Raw genomic sequence first — 23,644 nt, 5'->3', positions numbered from 1 at the left:
ATGGGGGCTGCTTTTTCTCCACCAGGGTATTAGTAAATGAGGTAGCTACTTAGAAGTATACTCCTCTCTTGCTAGTTTGGGATATAATTCATGGATTCTTATGATGACCCTTGGTACCTTTCCCATTTGGATGCCTCTGAGATGCTCAGAAGTAAGGTGTTCATCCTTCTCAGTTTGCTTTGTACAGCTCCAGTTTACTTCTATCGTAGATGTACTGGTGCCTGTTACTAAGTCCTAAAGCTCTCACACTCAAAAGGGTTGTGAGTTGGAAGATAAAGGATATGGTCACCTTACTCATAAATCATTTAACTCCGGGTTGACTAAAATATGAGCATTCTGAAGGCGGAGAACACATCTTCTAGGTTATTGTTTTATATGAGTATATAATACAGTGTTTGACACATTGAAAAAAGGAGGATATATTATTTATGGTGGAATTGATGACTTAAGATGCTTTTATCATTCTAATGATGAATGAAATTGAGAAAATGCTGCGTTTTCAAAAAAATATGAAGATATCATTTAACATCATTCACATTATTTGCTCTTATCCTTAGTTTTCATTAAAGTATTTAAGTACCCAGTTCAAAGAGAAAATAAGTAATTCCATAGCAATACAAGGCTTATAATGAAAAACAGAGTAATTTGTCCCAAACCTCTCTACTTCACAGTCCTGCTTCTTAATAGCAACTACAACCAGTTCTATCTGTTTTTCCTTTTATCTTCATTTTTCTAAATGGCATGCCTTCCTGATGAGATAAATGGGGATTTAGCTGTCTCATTTCACATACCTAGACTTGCCTTTTCCTTCATTTCCAACATAGTTATATAACAAGTTTAAAATAGTAGTCAGTGTTTACCTTTTCTATGACTTTGTAAGCATTACAGTGATTTACTGAGAGTACCCCTTTGGAATCCTTTGTTTTCCTGGTGTTGTCAGGAAAACACCTTTTTTTCTTTCTATTTTCTATATACTTACTCTTAAAATTTTCTAAGTACTCTAACGTCTCTGTTATGGTCTTAATAATATGTTCTCTATGTGTAAACATATTAACTCTATTTCTTTCTTTCTTTTTAAATTTGGCTCCCTTTACTACGGAAGGTTTTTCTCTGTCTCAAGTCCAAGCTGGATTCCTATTCTTTGTGTTTGAAGCATGATTGCTGGCTTTCCAAAGCAGGCCTAAGAGAAAGGAGATTGTGGGAAGGTTGACTGGGGATCGCTTGTCAGGATTTTTACTTAATCCTCCTATTTGTAGCCCTGAATCTTATTCCCTCTCACACACACTATGACTGATTTTTCTGAGCCCGAGTTAGTTCAGTTCAATTATATCCGAAGACTAAATATCGTATATCCCGCAGGAGGTGGTGATATTTGTCTACCTTTCTGTATCTGGGAAGGACATGGGGATTTAACTGCTCTGTATACAGACTTTTATCTTTTAATCATGCCATCTGTTTTCAGTCCCTTCCTTACCTTGAACTTTAGTGATACTATTCCTTTTGTTTTTTTTTTTTAGTCCACCAGGGAGAATTGATCTTGCTTCTCCTCAGTATCTTAATTTATACGAAGTTTATATCCCTTTGCTCTCTTATCATCACTCTTTGTTTTCCACAAGTTTTTGAAATCTCATCTCTCGTAGCTTTCTGTTATTAGCAAGAGTTTAGCCAAATTCCATTTTACCAAGCGCTCTTCAAAATATACCTTTTAGCTTTGGACTGAATGAAAGGATACTTGTTTTCAGGGTGTATCAATCACAAACACAATTTAGGCAGTAGTGACAATTACCCTTTTCCATCTTTCTTGAAAAAAATATGTTGACCAATACTATTATGTGATTGAGGATATAGAGTGTTAATGACTTAAAAACATTAATTTCCATGATTTATCATAATGGTCACAAGTTCTACTTTGGGTAATAGCTTATTAGGTTGTTTTAGACTGTCTACCTGGTCATATTTTGCTGGAAACTAACCCAGCCAAACCAAAACAACAACAATAAATCAACTTTTGAAGACTATGTCACATAACACTAAAGCAGTGTGGGATTTTGAGGCTAAGCTCTGAGAGAACAGGATTTTTAGGCTAAGCTTCATTGTTGGGTTGATTTTATCCTTGAGCAATTCCAGAAGTGGCTGCTGAGTGGCTGGGAAGGTAAGCAAAGTTTCATACAGACTTGGAGTGTTAATAAACACTTCCATTAAATTCTAGAGGGCTAGAACCTTGGATTAATGAGAACTGAAAATAGGCCAGGCTTCATAATTTTTTAATCCCAGCATCATCTCAGAATTGTTTGGATTAAGTTGATCTGGGATTGCAAATGGCCCCAGTTTTGCTGCCTGCCAGAAGGAAATGTAAATTCTGTTAGAAGGTAATATTATCTAGAACTTAGAATTTTCTCCACTTTTCACATAAAAAATAAATGTTTAGCACTCAAATCAGTCCTAATCAATCCTACCGAGAAATAAAGTGTGTCTAAAAACTAAGATAAAATAACCAGCAATGTGAATCCTGAAAATTGGATTGTTATAATAACTATTAATATGATCAAGGAATTAAAAGTAAGATTGAGAATTTCAATAGAAAAGTAAACTATTAAAAAAAACAAAATAGAAATTTTAGAACTGAAAAAGTTAAGAAATTAATGGATGACTTCAGCAGTATATTTGACATAGTTGAAGAGAGAATTAGTCAACTGGACAATTGGTCTGAAGGACATTTTGAGACTAAAGCCATGAAATACAGATAAGAGCAAATAAGAGATATTTTGGGCATGGTGAATAGTTCTAACGTAGTGTATTTATGGTTCCAGAGGGAGAGTAAAAAGGGAGCAGGGCAANGAAAAAAAAAAAAAAAAAAAAAAATTGAAGAGATGACAAAGAATATTCCAAATTTGATAAATGAAATCAAGCCACAGATTCTGGAAGCAGTAGGACTCGAGTAGCATAAATATAAAGAATACTGTTCCAAGGCACATCAAAATAAAATGGAAAAAACTGTAGACAAAGAGAAAATCCTAAGAGTAGCCAGGTGGAAAAGATGTACAGGCATACCTTGGAGATATAATGGGCTTCGTTCTATACCATTACAGTAAAGTGAATATCTTAACAAAGTAAGGCAAATAAATTTTTTGGTTTCTCAGTGCATATAAAAGTTATGTTTATGCTATTTGGTATATAGTAGCATTACATTTAAAAAAAACTGTACATAATTTAAAAAATTTACTGCTAAAAATGCTAATTATTATCTGAGTTTTCAATGAGTCATAATCTTTTTGGTGGTGGAGGGTCTTGTTTCAGTATTGATGGCTACTAACTGACTAGGGTGGTGGCTGCTGAAGGTTAGGGTGGCTGTGGCAATTTCTTAAAATAAGATGGCAGTGAAGTTTGCCACATCAATTGAATCTTCCTTTCACTTGAACACTTAGGAGCCCTTGTAGGGTTATTAATTGGCCTAATTTCAGTATTGTTGTGTCCCAAGAAATAGCAAGTCCTGAGGAGAGTGAGAGAGAGAGAGAGAGAGAGGAATGGACACATGANCCTAATTTCAGTATTGTTGTGTCCCAAGAAATAGCAAGTCCTGAGGAGAGTGAGAGAGAGAGAGAGAGAGAGAGAGAGAGGAATGGACACATGATGGGGCAATCAGAACACCTACAACATTATCAATTAATAATGTTTGCAGTCTTTTGGGGCATGATTTGTAGAGCCTGAAAATAACTACATTAGTAACATCAAAGATCACTGATCATAGATCACCATAACAAATGTAATAATAGTGAAAAAGTATTCAGGAAGAAAGAAAATGTTCCCCAATGGGAATTTAGAGCTAAGAAGTGGGGTTGGGATTATCCTATTTTGTCATTATTCTCTCTCCTATTTGAATTTCTCCTAAAAACAGTCCATACTTTGTTCCCTTTATAGTCTGTTTCTTCAGTACTCATTTCTTGCTCTTCTTCTTCTACCATTCTTCCCAATTGCCAAATCCAAAGATTATTTTTTTGCCCTTTATTGGATTTGGCAACATTTGAGTGTATAGATGGCCCCCAACTTGTTGTGGTTCAACTTAGGAATTTTTGGCTTATGATGGTACAAAAGGAATATGTATTCAGTAGAAACTTTGCCTTGAATTTTGATCATTACCTGGGCTAGCAATATGTGGTACAATACTCTGTTGTGATGATACTGTGATCACAGTATCTCCTGCCCAGCCACGTGGTCATGAGGGTAAACAACTGATAGACTTACAACCATTTTGTACCCATACAACCATTCTGTTTTTCACTTTCAGTACAGTAGTTAATAAATTACATGAGATATTCAACACTTCTGTTACAAAATAGGCTTTGTATTAGATTTTGCCCACCTGTATGCTAATGAAAGTGTTCAGAGCACTTTTGAGGTAGGCTAGGCTAAGCTATGATGTTTGGTAGGTTAGGTGTATAAAATGCATTTTCAACTAAATGATATTTTAAACTTAAGGTGGGTTTATCTAGATGGAACTCCATAGTAAATCAAGAAGATCTGAATTGCTAATCTTGTCCTTCTTGAAATTTGCCGTTGAGTCTTTGATGTACTTCAGAGTTTTCTGTGGTACTTTATATCTTTGTTGAGAGGCTTCACAGGTATTTTTTGAAGTTCCACAATTACTCTGATACACAGCTATGTTTGAAAGCACATGCTTTTCGACTCCTTTTTCTTTTTAATTGTATACTCCTCATTTTCCATGCTATTCTTATTTTGTCAGAGACTCAGTATGTTTTATTTTCTGCTGCCTGTCTCCCTTGTGTCTGCATGTAGTCAGTGCTCCATAAATATTTATTAAATGACTGAATAAATGAATTATCTCATGTGTTCATATTGTTTAATTAAGAAATGCTTCCAGATTACAAGATAACCAAAATATTTTCCTTCAGTTTCTGTTACCAGCTTTGATTTTTCCTTTCATATTTAGGTCTTTAAACCACATCCATTTTATATATGTCTATATCTGATTGTATTTCTTTATACATAGTGGGCCAGTTTTCCCAACACCCAGCTCCTAAACAAAACTTTGTTTTATCATTGATTTGTGTTGCTACCTTTTATCTTCTGTCATGTTGGCTCATACAGCTTTGCTAAGACCTCGTACATGATTGCCTCCTGTATGGTTATTTTCAAGGTTAAGTTGTGACTCTCAAAAGGGAATACTTTTTACATTGTAAAGCACTTGACACATATGTATGTGTAAAATATGTACAAAGAAAATTTTGCAAACAATATTCTGTGGTGCATTTACCATTATGACGTATTTTTAAATTTTCAATTTTATTTTATTTCATTTTTTTTAAACAAATATTCATCATGATGATAATGTGTTACAAGCTATAGTTTAAAAAACAGTTCTAGGAAGCCTTTCCATGGGCGTCTTTCATGTGCTGTCATACCCTGTGAGATCAATATTATTGTATGTTGGAGTCAAATTTCTGTTGTTATAATATCTGTATCCTTTCTAGGCTGTGTCTCCTTGAGCATAGAGATAATACATAATTTCTTTATGTCTCTGTCGCCTAGCAACTGGCCCATAAATTTATTTGTACTATATTTTTGTAGAATTGATACCTCAAGATAACTCAGTGAACATGTCTAAAAAGTTCTAGACTGCATTTGTGTACCTTTTATTTTGAGGAAACTGCTTATTAAGCACCTAAAGAAAGACAGCCTTTAATAATATGATATATAGTAGGTTTTTTGAATTGTCCACATATAATTTTCTGCTTTCCTGTATAATAAATATTGTTAATGATCAAGAATAGTGTGTCAGTATATAAGAAATTTGACGTTTTCTCCAGGAGAAGATAGGTCTTGTGCTAGTGGCAACAATCCTGTGAATAAGTAGTATAATCAAAAATAAATCTCTGAGGCCAGTCATATTTTTATAGTTCTGTTAATAGAATTTTCCCTTAGGTTATCTTAAATTTTTGTTCTTTTTCAGTCATTATTCAATCTTTTGGAGTTTAGAAGATTAGTTCTGAATTACAAGCCTCCGTCAAATGCTCAAGATTTACCCCGAAACCAAAAGGTAAAATTATGAAAGATTTTTAAGCAGAGTATATATATACATATATATATATACACATACATACTTTGTATAGGTCATCCTGTTCTTTTATCTGTGCTTGGTTTTAGGGCAATTTGTCTCATCAAATCTACAACTGTTAATTTTGAATATCAATCCATTAATCTCAGTTACTACAGTAACTTTCTATTCTTCATCAGTATATTATAAATATGAATTTTTCTTCACACGTGTCAGTAATATGCCAATTTTTTGTGTCACTTTAGTAATTGCTTTTTTCCTTTTTTCTGGACTGCCAAATTTCAGTAAACTTTATAGCTTTCAATTTATAATTCAAGGTCTTTCTTCAGTTGCCTCCTGGAAAATAGTGTGGGAAGAAAAAATTTTTTCAACTGTTTGTGTAGATGAGCCTTTTAAAGGATTAGCTTTGCATTGGCTGTCTTTGCAGTGCAAATCTATAACTTCTATTTTGTAAATTAATACTGTTAGGCAATATAATGTGACAGAGTGCACAGATAATCAGGGCTAGATTGCCTGGGTTTTCTGGCTGTGGACCTAGGGCTTGACCTGTCTATTTAGTTTCCTTATATGAAAGGTGTAAATAATAATAGTGATTATTTTATAGAGTTGTGAGAATGAAAGGAGATAAAATGTACAAAGGGCTTAGAAGTGCCTAGTGCATAGTAAGCAGCTCAGATGATGTTCGTTACTGTATTCATATTAGCTTTTCAGATGCAGAAATTTATACTTAATGGAAAAAGTTAATTATGGAGATGATGTATGTGAATGTTTAGGGCTTTAGGGATCTTGTCATAAAGAAATTGTAGCCCTAAAGGTGACTGGTTGCACAAAGAAATTAAAGTTTTAGGTTTCAGTAAAGTGTTGAACTTTGTGTGACTTACTGTATTAATGATACATAATTAAATCATAAATTAAATCATGTTTCTCTTTTAATGTGTAATTTGAAAACCACTTGTTTGCAAACATGAAACATTTATAATGTAAGCTAGTGGGAATATAACAATTTATAGCTTGCTTTTTCAGGCTATAATCTTTGAGCTGTAAAGTATCAGACTGGTAAACAAGCCCTTTTCAAAAGGGAGTCAAGATCACTTGACAACCCCACAGACTTCCAGAGAAATTAAGCAAAACCCCTTCACTCATTACCATTTTGCAGTGAAACTTTTTGGAATATTGCTTTTCTTTATTGCAACTTGTTAATATTCACTGTTCTCTCTTCTGAGATTTCAGTTGAAGTAGATTTATAATTTACATGACATTATTTGGGAATATTGCTTCCAATTAGGTATTCATATGTATCTTGACCTTTTCTTTTTTTGTTTCTGGATTTTAGTGCTTTACAGAGTTAATTTTATTCTTCAAACTGTTGAGTAAGACTAAGTCAGTTTTATAATCCTATTTAAAAACCAGTACCAGAAAATGGTGCATCCTTATGTACCATGTACTGTATGTACTATAATTTTAAGATTGTTCAGCTGAGTACTTAGGGAAATATGTAAATCCAATCTTTAGCACCATTCTAGAGAAATTTGTTTTCTTGCAATGGAAGGGGCAGCATGTCCAGGGGTCCCTTCAGGTTAAGTAATTAAAAGGATCTCTACTTCCATTCTGAAAAGGACACTTATTTAGAAGAATTCTGTGCAATTTTATAAAAGATGGTTCCACAAATGAGGTTATTCTTTAATCTGGGATGGTGATATCAATACATACTATAACTTGACATTTCTGAAGCAAACGTGTGACTTAGAGATAGTTATCAGCCACTGATTGGTGCTACATTCAGCTGAGGTGATAAAAGACACAGGTTTTTAAAAAGATGTCAGTGTGACTTCTTGCCACTTATTATTTCATAATGAATTTATATCCAATTTATGTAATGTTTACTGCTACACTGAGTTTGAAAAATAATGTGCTACGATACCGGGTACCCTTGGGGATCACTTTGGTCAGATCACAGAGATTTCATTTGCATGCATTGCTAATCAGGATTTTTTTTTTTTTTTAGGATTTTTTTATCAGCAGGTAAATCAGTCATAAATATTACATACTTATTGAGTGAGAGAAAGAGGTCAAGTTTTTGAAATCAGTTTGTATTTTAGGTAGACTTGGTTATTACTTATAGAAGTTGAAACTAATTTTATACATAAATACCTATTGTACTGTTTGTAATTTTAATGTCTAGGAGAATTGTGAGGTTACTAGAAATTTAAAGATGGATTCTCATTGTAAACACCTCATCCCTTCCCACTCCCACACATAGTGTCTTTTGGCTTAAAAAGTCACAAACTGATGACAAAACATGTTAAATTTTGAGAAAACAAAGATGCATAAGTTCATAATAGAGGTAATCTCCATATAAATAGCTAAAACCTTATTATTCATAAGGTTATGTTAATTAAAGTCTTGAATTAAATTAATTAATTAAATATTTCCAAATAAACAAGATTTCCACACTTTCCACTACTCAGAGATGAGAAGCATATGAGCAGGGAATGTGTTTAGTTGAATACTAATGAGCGAATACCTGAAGGAGTTTTGAATTTTATGAATAACAGAGGCATTCTGGAATTTGTCTTTAGCTATGAATAAAGTACAAGATTGGATTTATAAGTTTCAGTAAATCTTAAAGGATTCAGAGCATACAAAGTATGTTTTCTGACCACAGTGGAATTAAGATGGAATTTGACAACAGAGATATTTAGAAAATCCCCCTGAGAGTAGGGAAATTATGTAATACACCTTTAAATAACCCAGAGGACAAAGAGCAAATCAGAAGGTGGGAATTTTAGAATATTTGAAACAGCAAAAATTAAAATATGACATAGCAGAATTAGAGGGAGGCAGCTAAGGCAGTGGTTAGTGGAAACTGCATGAACTAAGCACATTAGAAAATAAGAATGGTTTCAAATTTATGACATCATTTGGCACATCAAGAAATTAGAAAAAAAAGCACATTAATATTTGAAAGTAGAAGAAAGAAAATAATGAAGAGCTAAGTCATTGAAATAGAAATGAGAAAGACAGTAGAGAAAATTAATGGAATCAAAAGCTGCTTCTAAAGGTCAGTAAAATTAATGAATTTCTAGGTAGACTGAGCAAGAAAAAAAAAGGGAAGAAACAAATTAGCAATATAAAGAATGAAAGGGACATCACTACATATTCTCTAGACAATAAAAGAGAATAGTGGAATATTATAAACAGTCAACATCCTTATATCACATTAAAAAAATTGAATGTTTAGTTAAGAACCTACTCAGCAAAAAATTCGACAGTGAAGTAGTTTGCTGGTGAATTATACCAGACATCTAAGGAAGAAATAATACCAATTCTCTACATGTTTTTCAAGAAAGTTGAAGAAAATATGAAACTTCCCAATTCTTTCTATGAGCCCAGCATTACCCTGAAACCAAAATAGAAAAAGATGTTTCAAGAAAAGAAGACTAAAGACCAGTATTCCTCATGAATGATTGCCAGATTTTTGGCAAATTGAATCCTGAAATATCAGTAAAGGGTGCTACTTCATTGACAGCTGGGGTTTATTTAGAACTGCAAAATTGGTTTAGTGTTTAAAAATCAGTGTCATTCACCACGCTAACAGAGTAAAGAAGAAAAACCATTTGATCGTCTACGTAGATAAAGAACAAGAATTTGACAAAAGCTAATGTATCTAAAATCTCACAGAAACTAGAAATTGAAGGAAGTTTTCTTATCCTGATAAAGATTGTTTATGAAAAGTCTACAACTAGTATAATACTTAATGGTGAAAGACTGAATGCTTTGCCCCAAAGATCAGGAACATGCAAGGATATAATCCCTCACCACTGCTGTTAAACAGTGGCTTAGAGGGAATGAATTCAGCAAGGTTACATGAAAGAAGGTGAACATGGAAAAATCGATTGTATTTCTAAATACTAACAACACACAATGGGAAATTTAAATTAAAAAATATTTATGTACAGTAGCATAAGTGTGGACTATTGGGGTAAAATTTTATGGAAAAATTACAAAATATTGCTGAGTAAAGAAGTAGATATGTTCAAGGATCAGAGGATTCAATATTGTTATGGTATCAATTATCCCCAATTTAATCTATAGATTCAGTGCAATCCCAACAGTAATCCCAGAAGGCTTTTTCATAGGAGTTGACAAATTGATATAAAACATATGTGGAAAATCAAAGAATATAGAATAGCCATCTTTAAAAAGAAAGACAATGTTGGAGGAATCAACTCTCAGGCACTCTTATTGGTGAAAAGATAGTTCTATAGATAAATGGAACAGAACAGAGTCCAGAAATAGACCTATACATATAGGGTGAGTTAATTAAAATTGACAAAACAATGCACAGGCGAAGGAGAATCTTTTAAACTAATGGTATCATAGACAGAAAGATAATCTTCAACCCTTATAGAACATATTCATTTATTTTTCAAATATATGAAAAAATTAATGGATTATTGATCTAACAGAAAGCTAAAACTATAAAAATTTTTGAAGAAAACAAAATTTTAGTGTTTTGGCTTAAGAAAAGATTTAAGTGGGGCTAAACAAGGGCACAAATCATAGAAGAAAATGTTAAATAATTGGACTTCATCAAGATTAAAAACTTGTAATCTTGAAAAAATTTATCCAAAATGAAAAGTTAAGCCACAACTGGGAGAAAATATTAGCAAAACATATATCAGATAAAGGAATTGTGTCTAGAATATATACAGAAATTGTGTAACTCAATAAGATAACCTATTACTATATTGGAAAAAATACTTGAACAGATACTTCACCAAAGAAGGTATGCAAACTAAATAACTACAGGAAAAGGTGCTAGACATTATTAGTCATAGGAATATGCAAATTAAAACTAGAGGTCCCACATTGGACTCACTGGAAGAACTGGCGAAAAATACAGTCCATATCCAAATATTGTAGAATGTGGATCTAAAACTTCCATTATGCTGTTGGTGGGAATGTAAAATAGTATAACACTGTTGTAAAAATAGTTTGGTTGTGTCTTAAAGACATCTACATACAACCTAGGCCCTCTTCAGGTTTTTACTTTAGAGAAATGAAAACATATGTCCACACAAAGACACTTAAAGTAATATCCACAGCATCTGGAATAGGTCACTTGATAAATAAGTGTGGGCATCCATACAGTGGAATACCACTGAGCAACAAGACAGAATGAATCGTACACAATCATGTGGATGAACCTCAAAATAATCACTTCTATTTGGTACATAGGGTTTGGTTTGATTTATATAACTTTCTAGAAGATACAAAGTGACCATGGTTGCTTTGGGAAGTTCAGGGAGGGGAGTAAGCGTTGAAGAAACTTGTGGGAGTGATGGATAGTTACATTATCTTGACTGTGGTGATGCTTTTACGGCTGTCTACATGTCTGAAGCTCATAAAATTGTATACTTTATAATGTACAGTTTATTATATATCAGTTATACCTTGATAAGTCTTTAAAAAAAAAAAAGACTAAGCATGTGGTTGTATTTTCATAGTTTAGCCGAATGCGGGAGCTGCATTTAACATCAATTACAATTTTACATTTCATTTTGAAATTCAAAAAGATTTTCTAGCCATGGAAGTTGGCTGAGAGCAAAAATGTTTCATATATATATATATAAATTACATTACTTTTCCAATATGCTTCTGAGCAGAAATTCAGTTATTTTTCAAAAGTCATTTATTTCATCCTTGTTATTTAGGAAGGAATGTCTCAAAAAGCTGCACTGATGTAGGAGTGTTAAAAGAAAGAGAAATTGATCTCAGGAAATTAGGGATATTTCTGAAATTTTTTCAGAAAATTCTGAAATAATTTCTGAAAATTATTTTTAGTATTAAAATTCTTTGAGTTCACACTCTTAAAATCCAATATTTATGTAAGGCAATTGTGGGGGAGTAGAAAGTACAACAGAAAAATCATGGATTAGTTTTCTTTCATTTAGAACTTTTAAACTTTATCATTGATGATGGAATTTTTTTTTTAAAGATTTATTTATTTTAGGGAGAGAGTGAGTGCGGGGATTGGGGGGTGTGAGGGGCAGAGGGAGAGACAGAATCTCGAGCAAACTGCCCACTGAGCATGGATACCTTTGCAGGACTTGATCTCAGGACCCTGAGATATCATGACTTGAGCCAAAACCAAGAGTCGAACACTTAACTGACTGAGCCACTCAGGTGCCCCAATGATGGAATTTATTATACTTAGATAAAATCCATGTTTTTCATAAATTAGTGATTTCATTCAGACATTGCACTTTGTGATTGCTGTAATGTTATATCATTTTTGGATCAAGTGACAAGTATTTGGAGTCAAATGTTTTCCTTTACACCTATTTTTTTCAGGACTCCTTTTTTTTTTTTTTAATGCATTCTAGGAACAACTATTTCTATGTTGATTATATTATTCTGGACAGCAACTGTACACATATACAAACACCCCTACAGTTTTATGATGTTGAGAACACCAACCATATACTTTTGGAAATTTTTTTCTAATATTTAAATAGATATATAAACTTTATCTGTTAAAATTGTTATTGCAAGAGCTAACTATAGTAAGAACTGCTTGTTTGATTTGTTACCATAAATTATTTCACTGAGGTATGTGAACTACATTCTTTATAAAAGTCTCCTTGTTTTAAAATAAATTGTTCATGATTGATAATATTGGATTTTTGGTTTCTCTAAGGGTTTGGTGAAATGAGATGTTCGTAAGAATTGAATGCCTGGTTTGTGTAGCAGAAAGTTATGGAAGAAATATAGAAGTTCTTGTGTTTGAGAAGTTTACAGTCTTATTGAGAAACAAAAGTTGAGATTTCACAGGACACTAGAAGGGTGATACATTCGTTTAGTATTAGTATCTAGACTAATGTTGTCTGATAATTAGGATCATCCCACGACAGTGCCAGTTGGTGATTCATTGCTGAGTGAAAGACATTCATTTTAGTAGATGTGGAGTGTGAAGGAATCATTGACTTGGAGGGGTCTGGGAAAGCTTCATGGAGGAGGAGGGATCTTTGTTTAAATGGGCTTATTGAGGAAAAGTACTTAAACAGTGCCTGGCACCAAGTAAGCACTCATTGAATGTTGGCTGTTGTTATTGCTGTCCACAGCAGCTGGGCCTTGCTGAATGGAAAGGATTATAATAAATAGACTTGAATGAGGAGAGGATATTTTTGGCTGGGTAATAACATGATTAGCTATGAAAATGCAGCATTTGTGCTGAAATTGTGAGCTAAGCCTAGGTCTTCTGCTGTTTTCGTCCTGGACTCCTTTGAAAAGTGTCCTAGGTCACAACACTCTTCTTTAATAATGATGTAGGAGTGCTGGACTCCTCCCTAATTAATATTCGTTAAATTTTTGGTTTATTAAAATGAATATCTTATCTGTTTTCCAGTAAAGATTTTGTTATTCTTCACCTAAGTGTTTTCCCCCCCCAATAGGAGCATCGGAATTTGCCTTTTATGCGTGAGCTAAGGTATCTATTTGCACTTCTTGTTGGTACTAAAAGGAAATATGTTGATCCATCAAGAGCCGTTGAAATTCTTAAGGACGCTTTCAAATCAAATGACTCCCAGCAGGTAGCTTTTCTTTACTTACTTACTTACTTATTAACATTTGTATTTTATTTAATCTGATCATTCCTTAAGCAGTTTTATAAAGACACAGGACAATTGAAGATGTTGTTATTCCTCTTTATTAAAAATAAGTTGTAGCCATTTAAAACATTGTTTATTTGGAAGATTTACTTCTAAGTTAAGAAAAAAGTAACAGTGATCTTGGAAAGTGTTAAGATAAATGAAGCTGTAATTTATATTGTGATAGAAATTAATAAGTGAAAACAGTGGGTAAAATTAGGAATGTTCACAAATGTTAGTTATAAATCTTCACAAATATGTGATAAACCCATGGCCTGTGTAGTATACATGTCTTTGGTATGCCTATTTTTGTTGGCGTGAAGTAGGTTCCTTAATTACTCAGAACTCTGAACTACATTAAATTTGTTATTGTTGCTTTAATTTTCCAGTCGTTTTGTAGAATCTCATGTTGAGATCCTTACCTTAATTACACCTTCAAAGACCCATATTCTGAATAAGATTACATCCTGAGGTCCCAGGTGGACATATATTTTGGTGGGCCACTATTTAAACTACAACAGTTGGTATGGATGGATTTTTGTGCTGAGTTTAGTTGTCTTTGACTATATGGCTTTGGAACAATTTCCTCAAGCTTCTTAGATCCAAATTTCAACATTTTAAAGGTGAATGGATTGACCCAGCTGCTCTTTAGAAAACTTCTAGCTGGAAAAATATATGATAGTAAATTTGTTCAATTCTTGGGGCTATTTTGGTAAATAAAGGCAGATTGCTTGCACTGATTCATCTGTCTTTGATGAACCAGTCTTATTAGTAGGATTGTTTTTTTTTTCCTCCCTAGGTTCTGGATGAACCTATTTTCTGTGTTCCACCTCACATTATTGAAAGAATTATGGTAGTTGATGAATACGACTGCCACTGCCTGTTCCCATTTTTCCATGGTAGGGGAACTAACACTGAAAGAAGGGATGGCGAAAGGTGATGTAGGTGCTAGTTCTGAATGGAGAATTTGTTTGAAGGTCATGAGATGGTGGACTCGGTAGTCAGGGAGTCAGTGATTGATTAGACTAAACCTGTGCAGGTTAACATATCTTAGTAAAAAGTGGATGTGGCATAAAAAGTTGTGTGTAAAAGTTGAATTAAGAAAATGAATTGCTGAAAACATGTCTTCCTTCTAAGAAGCCAATAATTTTATATAATGAAGAGCTCTTTGGTAATGCGGGTCCTTCATTTTGTAAAGATTCGTTTGAGAACTCTTTTGGGGGTGATAATTATTTTTAAAAATAACATTTGTAAGTTAGAATTTATATATTTGTGTGTATATATAATGTTGTATATATTATATATAACATAATAAATTTATGTTTATTTTCTCATAGTGAAACCCAGTCACTGTGATTATCAATATAATGCTTATTTTTCTCAGATACTGATTTTATTCTCTGGCTACATTATAAATATTTCTTGCATATGATGTGAAACATTTCATAGGATATTTTTGTGAGGAGTAAGTAATTCTATGTTTGATGTGACTGGCTGTAAGTTTTATGTTGCAGTATTTGGTATTTTTATTAGTAGGCTCAAATATCAAAAAGACTTTTTTTCTTTCCACAGCAAGATGTGAGTGAGTTTACACACAAATTATTAGATTGGTTAGAAGATGCCTTCCAAATGAAAGCTGAAGAAGAGACGTAAGTGACCATGAAATTTAGTGATGGGGTTTTAGGAGACTGATAAATAACACTCATTTTTTCCCCTTTTATGTATCAGTGTCTATGGAGAAATAGAAAACTGAGACATGTGTGGGAACCCAAACGTTACTTGTATTGACAAGTTGTTTGAAATTTATGGCCTAAATGCTGAGTAGCTTTAGATTTCTATTGTAAGATTAGATTCTTGCCAGAAAGATCTAAAAAGAAACCCCTAAAAGGGCTAATATCACATGCCCAGTTCTTTTCCTTGGATTCAACAGTCTCTTTTTCATGAGGAAGAATGAGTTAGTGGTGGGACAAGATTCCAGAAGTATTACTTCTGATTAAGTCCTTTCAGATGGAATCACAGCGACAAGGATATGAAGTTCTTCCTTAACATTTTCTAACTTTTTATTGTCTGTCCATTAGGTTGAACCAATAAGACTTTGGTTATTTAAGATATCTGCACACTTTCAGGATGGTCCTACTCCCATTCCCAGGAGGCCACTCTCCTAATACCAACCCCTGGTTCTTTTGTGTATCTTTATAAAACATTGGTTGATCATTTAGGACTTGCCACTATAGGCTCTGATGTGGTCCAACAAGATGCAAGTGGAAGACCTGCCTAGAAGGTCTTCTACCGAGAAGACAGGTGGAAATCCAAGGCTGAAAATTCTCTCCCTTTTCTTTTTTCTTATTTTTAAATTATAGCCAGCTTTATTGTTCAGGAAGCATCATTATAACAGGTCTGCAATGAGACTAAATTAAAATAAAAAATATTCTACTTATACAGTGTAAATAAAAGATACCCCCAAAAGTTAATATAGATATAGACTTCCTCCTTTTGTTCTCCAATTCTTAGGGGAAAAGTAAGTTCCCATATTCCCTTGATCTTTTTTTTCTTTTTCTCCTGAGAGAGAGAGAGAGGGAGAAAGTGAGAGCAGGGGGAGGGACAGAGGGAGAGGGAGAATCTTAAGCAGGCTCCACACTCAGCGTCAAGAGTGTGACACTTTCAGGCCCCTGGGTGTCTTAGTCGGATAAGCATCCAACTCTGGATTTCAGCTCAGGTCATGATCTTGGGATGGTTTGATCCAGCCCCTTGTTGGGCTCAGCGCTCAGTGGGGAGGCTGTTTGAGATTCTTACCCTCTGCCCATCCCCTTGCTCTACACTCGTGAGTGCTCTCTCTCCAAAATAAATAAAATCTTTAAAAAAAAAAAAAAAGAATCGGATGCTTAACCACCTGAGGTTCCCAGGTGTCCCTTCTCTTGATGTTTTAAGGTAAAGTGCAAAGAAATTTTATATTTGAAAATCAGATTTTTTTGCCTTTGTGGTTGCAGTCTAATGAAAAATAAAAGTCACTTCTGAGTTTCTAAGTTTGTTCAGTCTCAGCTACAGGCATGTTATTTCTGTGCCTGCATAGAGCTGGGATTCTGCAGCCGGTTTCCTCATGGGGGTGGGTATAGTTCTTTCTGTCCTTCCGATGTCAGTTTCATGCGCTTGAATTCTAGATTTCAGGGGTTTATTAGGACACACATGATTAACACTGAATCGTCTCTTACCTTTGAAATTTTAGAATTAAAGCAAAACTTCAGCCCTCTAGCTCTCAGTCCATGTATATAATATTCCCGGAACTTTGTGCAGTCCAGACTCAAGTTGTTGCCAATGTCTGTAGCAGAAGTTGTAGGATATGTTGTAAACAACAAATCAGTGGTTTTAATTCTGCCTGGATGCCTGTCATCGAGGGCCAGTTGCTTGCCAACAATTATATGTGAACTTAAACTAAGTTGGGAGAGATATCTGAAGAGATTGATTATGGTGCTAAGTTTAGTGTTTGAGGAAAAAATTTCTATTTTTGGTAAATTTTGTCTTAGAATGGGGCATTTGAAAGCTGCTTCCTTCTTGGTGTGGTCCTCAGGTACTTTCTTGTCCCCAGAAGTTTTAGTTGCATTTTCCTTAGAAGCTTCTTCAATTTGTGACTCCGAGTGCTGCACTGAGTGACCTACTTGTGCCACAGGGTTGAGCCCATTGCCTTTGGCCATGGAATTGTTTAGGCCTGGGAAACTCGCCTCTTAGGTTACTTCCTTCTCTTCATGTTAGCTTCTCACTTCATGTTCCTTTCATCTGGAAAATCGCCCCATCAGATTCCTGGAATGAATCTGCTGTTGCTGCTTGTGAAAGCTGGGTCCCAGCATCCCGTGAAGATACACTCTGTGCTCAGCTTTGGCATGTTCTAGGCCTAGAGTATGTCTCTCTGCTGCGTTGTTTTCTGGGTAGCACATGCCTCTAAAGTTCACATACATTATATATATTTTTTATTCTTCTTTTAGGAAGGTTTGGCTGAATTTTCAACAGTATAACCTGCTTCTTAGCCTCTATCCCATGCAGAGCCAGCCCTGTTCGATGGATATGTGTCTTTTCTTCCTGTTCTTTGGGTTTGTTTTCTGGCCTTTACATTTGTTTTTCTCTGACTCGCTCCTCTGATACTGTTTTGATAGGTCCCTCATGATGAGACTCGCTCCTCTGATACTGTTTTGATAGGTCCCTCATGATAGTGATTCACGAATGACAGCCGTCCACCCTGGTTCCTCTCTAGTACAGCTCACATCTCTTGTATCTTTCCTGAGAGTTCTGATACCAAAATTCACTGCGTGTGTTTCCTCAGAGTGTGAACAGTATCTGTATCCTTATCTGTGATAATGGAGTCTTTGAGGTTCTTTCAGTAATTCTTTGAATGTTTTACCCTGAAATCCCTAGTTCCTCCTCTCAAATCTATACAGATTTTCTATAAGCACTTCATTTAGTTTACCCTGTCTTCAGTACATGACCCCCATTGCTTTTTATCTGTAGCCTCAGAAGAGTGCCTAAATCCATGTTCCTTCTGAGGGGGTCGTTTTATGCTGATTTTGGAGATCTTGCTTATTATTTATCTACTTGTTAGTTTTCTTTGGGTTCTAGTCACCTCTTCTGATCTAGTAACTAACAAATTATCTCCCTTTTTTCCTAACACTGTTTTAAAAGAAGCTAGAACTTTTCCATTCTAGTTCATCTGAAATCTTAAGTTTATTTGAAATATGTTCCCCTTGTTCATTTCCCCATCATTTTCTATCGTTCTTTACTGTTTGTGGAGCTAAAACTGTTTTTGAATCTCTGTGCTCTCCCTGTTTAGAACAGAGCTTTCCAGTTGGTGTGCCATGGTTAAACAGATTATGGATTATAGAGATATTGATCCTATATCTGTGATCATGAGAAAGTATATCTTTTTATCTCAAAGTTCTCTGCATATTATATATATATGTATGTGTATATATATATATATATATATATATATATACACATACATATATATATATATATATACACCAATGGTATTAAAAAGATTGGGAAGCTCTAACCCAAAGCATTGTAGTTTGCTTTGTCACCTGCCCTAGACCTTTGAACTTCTGTGCCAGCCTAATTCCCAAGGTAAGATGTCCCTGATACAAGTTTTCTGTAGAGATTTCTTTTGGTTTTTGTTATTTGTGTCAATCTATCTTATCTACCGCTTTCATGTAAGTGGTGGGTCTCTCATTTTCTTTTTTTTTTAAAGGTTTATTTAGAGAGAGCGCAAGTGTGTGCACGTGTGAGTGGGGGGGGGTAGAGGGAGGGGGGTAAAATCTCAAGCAGAGGAGCCCAATGCAGGGCTCAGTCTCATGACCCTGAGATGATGACCTGAGCCGAAACCAAGATTCGGATGCTCAATCAACTGAGCCAGCCAGGTGCCCCGGTCTCTCATTTCTGTTATAGGAATCTCGTGTCTTTTTAATTGCTCTTCACTTGTATTCCTTATATTTCTGTTGGCATAACCAGTCTGGGCCCCTGAGATTCACAGTTTAAATATAGGGCAAAGAATAGGACCTCTGAGAGGTTGGAAAGAAGGACAAGGTAAACAATTTCTAGAAGATTCCTATGTGACTCTTTAGGGAAGGTCAGTGTTTCACAGACCAGTGGAGAGGAGGCCAAAATTCAGGCAGGAAGATTTGAGAAGAGATTTGGAAAGAAAATTCAGAATTCGAAGAGCCACTCCATATCTAGTTCCTTCTGGCAAAGTCACCAACCTCTTTCCATGGGGTATGTGTGTAGCAGTATGGAATGTTGATTTTCTACATAAAAATAAGAGGCCATGGGAAGGAGATTCCCACTAATATTTATATCTAAAGATTCATAGATTTTTACATCGAGAGAAAATCTTTGGATCATTCTTCTCGCCCATGTCAGTCTCAGGTCCTTTTTATTCTCACAGTATAAGATATATAAGGTACGAAATAAATTTTTCCCATAGAGTTAAAATGCCCAAAGACTAAGTATATGTAGAGGGAGAGGATACATTGATTTTGGAGTCAGATTTAAGTTCACTTTGCAGCTTGATTTCTGACCAATTGTGTGAATTTGGGCAAGTGACTTAACCTGATCTACAGCTTTATATTCAGTAAAGCGGAAGTAATTGTACTGTCTGTTATCAGTCAGCGTGGGCTAGATAGTCCAGTGGCAACAACCCCAAGACTTTGCAGGCTTATATTACATTGTTAGATGATGTGTCCAGTGCATGTGAACAAGGGGCTCTGCTCATTCTTTCAGTCAGGGCCCCAGGCTGACAGACGCTTCCCCTCATCACCACTTCTGGGGTTACCACGGCAATGAAAGTACACTGGCTCTCAAATTTTCTACCACACATCACTTCTGCTCACGTTTTGTTGGGCAAAGCAAGTTGGGCAAAGCAACTCACATTTTGTTGGTCTGCCTAACTTCTAAGTGAGTGGGAACACCTTACACCCATTAGGATAGCTACTATCAAAAAACCCCAGAGAACTGCAGGTGTTGACAAGGATGTGAAGACATTGGAACCCTTGTGCACTGTTTGTGGGAATGTGAAATGGTGCAGTTGTTTTGGGAAACATCATGGTGGCTCCTCAAAAGATTAAAAATAGAATTGCTATCGGAGGGAATCCTTTCACAATGTATATGTATATCAAATCATCATGTTGTATACTTTAAACTTTGTCATTTATGCTTCATGCAGCTGAAAAAAAGATCGACCATATGCTCCAACAATTTCACTGCTGGGTATTTATTAAGAATTGATAGCAGGGTCTTAAAGAGATATTTGAACACCCCTGTTCATAGCAGCATTATTCACAATAGCCAAAAGGTGGAAACCACCCAATGTCCATGGATGAATAGATAAACAAAATATGGCATACATACAGTGCAATATCCTTAAAAAAGAAGGAAATTCTGACACATGCTACCCCATGGATGCTAAGTAAAATAAGCCAGTCACAAAGAAGACAAACTGTATGCCACTTACATGATGTGTCCAGAAAGGAACAGTGAGTAAGAATGGTGGTTGCCAGGGCCTGGGGGAGGGAGAAATGTGGAGTTGTTCAGGGAGTGTAGAGTTTCAGTTTTGCAAGATGAGAAGACTGGAGATTGGTTGCACAACAGTATGAATATACTTAACCCTACCCACCAACCACTTAAAAATGGGTAGATGGTAAATTTTGTGTTATGTGTATCTTACCACAACTCAAATTTTTAAAATTTAAATACAATGTGAGTGGGAAAGTACGTCTTAACCACATACTGGAAGTAGAGGGCCAGAAATCTTTTTGAGTTATCACTACCTCAGAGCATTGTTGTGAGGATAAAGTGAAGTAATTCCCACCAGTTGTTTTAAGGAGTAAATGATGATGCATGTACTATATTTATAAAGAGGCCATGTCTTTCCCTTATTTATTTATTTATTTATTTATTTATTTATTTATTTATTTATTCATTATATCAGTTTTAGTGGTTTAAACACAAAATTCATGAAGATAAATTCTGTACACAGTTGTGGATACCACACACTTTTATGTAGTAATGCCAAGATAAACTGTTTTCAGACCACAGAGAACAGAATGTAAAAAGAAGAAAAGGTTCAAAAATTGTTAACTTCTGTTTGCCTCAATCGAAAAAGGAAAAAAAAATAATGTGTATGTTAAAGAATTTGGAAAATTCACAAATGACTAATTGTGCCTGCAGCATGAAGGGTGGACTAGCTGCTGAGCTGCTTTGGGTCAAAGCTGGAGTTTTGCTCCTTCATTGGTGACAGCTGCTATTTTTGAATGGTCTGCACTCTCCTATTTAAATGTGGGAAATGACATGTTAAAGTTTTATGGAAATTTACTCTGATTAAGAGTGGCTTTTCTTTCTTCCTAGCAAGTCCAAATAATCATCTATTGCTCCAGACTTAAAGTGTGAGGTCGAAATGAACAATAATAATAGTTCACTCCATGAACACAGACTGTGTCAGGTCCTCTTGTAATGTCGTCCCACGCAGCAGCTCATTTTAACCCTTACAGCAGCCCTTGGAGTTCAGTTGCTATTATTGTCCTCAGTTGACAGGTGAAAACATGGAAGAGTAAATGTAGTAAGTGCCTTGTCCAAGGTAATGTCAGTGAGTGACAGCCACATCAATGTCACCATCTTGGCAGGTATTAATGTTCTTTGAATGCTCTCTCTATAACTTACGAGTCCAAAAATTATAACCACATGTTTTTTTTTTTTTTTTTTTTTTTTACCATGCTTTAGGGATGAAGAGAAGCCAAAGAACCCCATGGTAGAGTTGTTCTATGGAAGATTCCTTGCTGTGGGAGTACTTGAAGGTATGGTTACACATGTTTGTGACATTTGAAGAGATACTATCTAATCGCTTTTGTCTTGATAGTGACCCCTTGTTGAATGGTTTTTAATTTTAATTTGATTTACTCTGTCTAGTAGTTCCTGTTGTATTGCTACTACTAATCATTTATAAGAAAAGATTGAATTGAGTGATTGAAAAGGAAGGTACAGGGTACATTATCGCATGCTAATTGATACTTAGTTATCCTGATGTTCTTTTCCTGAGAAAGCTTCTGTGATTCTGTGAATTGTTGGGGTATAGGGATTAAGGAGGCAATTGGTTTTGAAAATAATGTTGGAGTTGAATACTGGTTTGGGTATGATGGTTACTGTTTTTGAGGGTTTCAACTCTATGAATGTTGAAAGCTTCATTTAACAATTTAGCAATTTAGTATGGTGAAGGTATTACACTTTTTAGGTGATTATAAAATTCTTTAGGCTCTAGTTTTCAAGAAAGAATTGTACTCTATCTTTTAAAAAATCATTTAAGAGTGATACTACTCCATCCATCCTAAATGCTTATTACTTAAAATCTGGGTCTGACCAGTTATTCTTTCATTTTCCTAAGAAGGGAAGGGAACTGACTCATTAAGTATACTTCAAATAATAATAATTACTAAATCCCAAAGCATGAAGTTTTGAAAAAATCTGAAGCATTTGAAAAACTTTACAAATTTTCCAAACAGCCCAATGCTTCAGCTTTTAGAAAGTTAACCCAAATCACCTGACGTATAAAATGTGGAAAATTGGTTTTCCTCCAGGATTTTAAGTAATGGGTTCCTATGAAGTTTTGTTTGAATACAACTTTTAGAGTTTGGGATTCAGAAAAAGGCAGATAATAACTCAGGATTTAGTCAGCCATTTAAAATGGTACACTGAAGTGTTTGTACATTTTTTTTTTTTTTGCCTCAAATCCTAAATATTCATTATATAAAGTAATGTCCTTTCCAGTTTGGGGTGTCCATACTGTCATACTGATTTTTACTTGAAGCAGAACAATGTATTTGAAGCAGTAGAGTAGCTCTAATCAGGTGGTGACTATGCAGCATTTATACCCTTTCTACTTGTGTTACTTGATTCTTTTTTTTTTTTAATTTTTTATTATGTTAGTCACCATACAGTACATCCTTAGTTTTTGATGTAGTGTTCCATGATTCATTGTTTGCGTATAACACCCAGTGCACCATGCAATATGTGCCCTCTTTATTACCCATCACCGGCCTATCCCAACCCCCCACCCCCTCCCGTCTGAAGGCCTCAGTTTGTTTCCCAGAGTCCGTAGCCTCTCGTGGTTCATTCCCCCTTCTGTTTACCCTCCCTTCATTCTTCCCTTCCTTCTCCTACCGATCTCCCTGCTATTTCTTATGTTCCACAAATGAGTGAAACCATATGGTAATTGTCTTTCTCTGCTTGACTTATTTCACTTAGCATAATCTCCTCCAGTCCCGTCCATGTTGCTGCAAATGTTGGATAATCATTCTTTCTGATAGCTGAGTAATATTCCATTGTATATATGGACCACATCTTTTTTTTTTTTTTTTAAAGTTTTTTTTTATTTTTTTGACAGAGA

General features: G+C 34.9%; 1 protein-coding gene across 4 annotated transcripts in view; it reads left to right on the top strand.

The window, feature by feature from the left end:
* The window catches only part of USP25 (ubiquitin specific peptidase 25), a 148,173-nt gene that overhangs the window by 53,915 nt on the left and 70,614 nt on the right, over positions 1-23,644 (top strand). For all 4 annotated transcript variants that reach the window (XM_019794355.2, XM_034656741.1, XM_034656730.1 and 1 more), the window contains exons 6-9: positions 5,969-6,055; positions 13,531-13,668; positions 15,298-15,374; positions 21,985-22,058. In XM_019794355.2, coding sequence (XP_019649914.1) covers positions 5,969-6,055; positions 13,531-13,668; positions 15,298-15,374; positions 21,985-22,058 — 376 coding nt within the window. The remainder of the gene's footprint in view (positions 1-5,968; positions 6,056-13,530; positions 13,669-15,297; positions 15,375-21,984; positions 22,059-23,644) is intronic.

Source organism: Ailuropoda melanoleuca, chromosome 1 (genome assembly GCF_002007445.2).
Source record: "Ailuropoda melanoleuca isolate Jingjing chromosome 1, ASM200744v2, whole genome shotgun sequence".
In the NCBI taxonomy this organism is placed as follows: domain Eukaryota; kingdom Metazoa; phylum Chordata; class Mammalia; order Carnivora; family Ursidae; genus Ailuropoda; species Ailuropoda melanoleuca.
The sequence above is the reverse complement of the archived record's forward strand: the minus strand, read 5'-3'. Positions and strand labels throughout refer to the sequence as shown.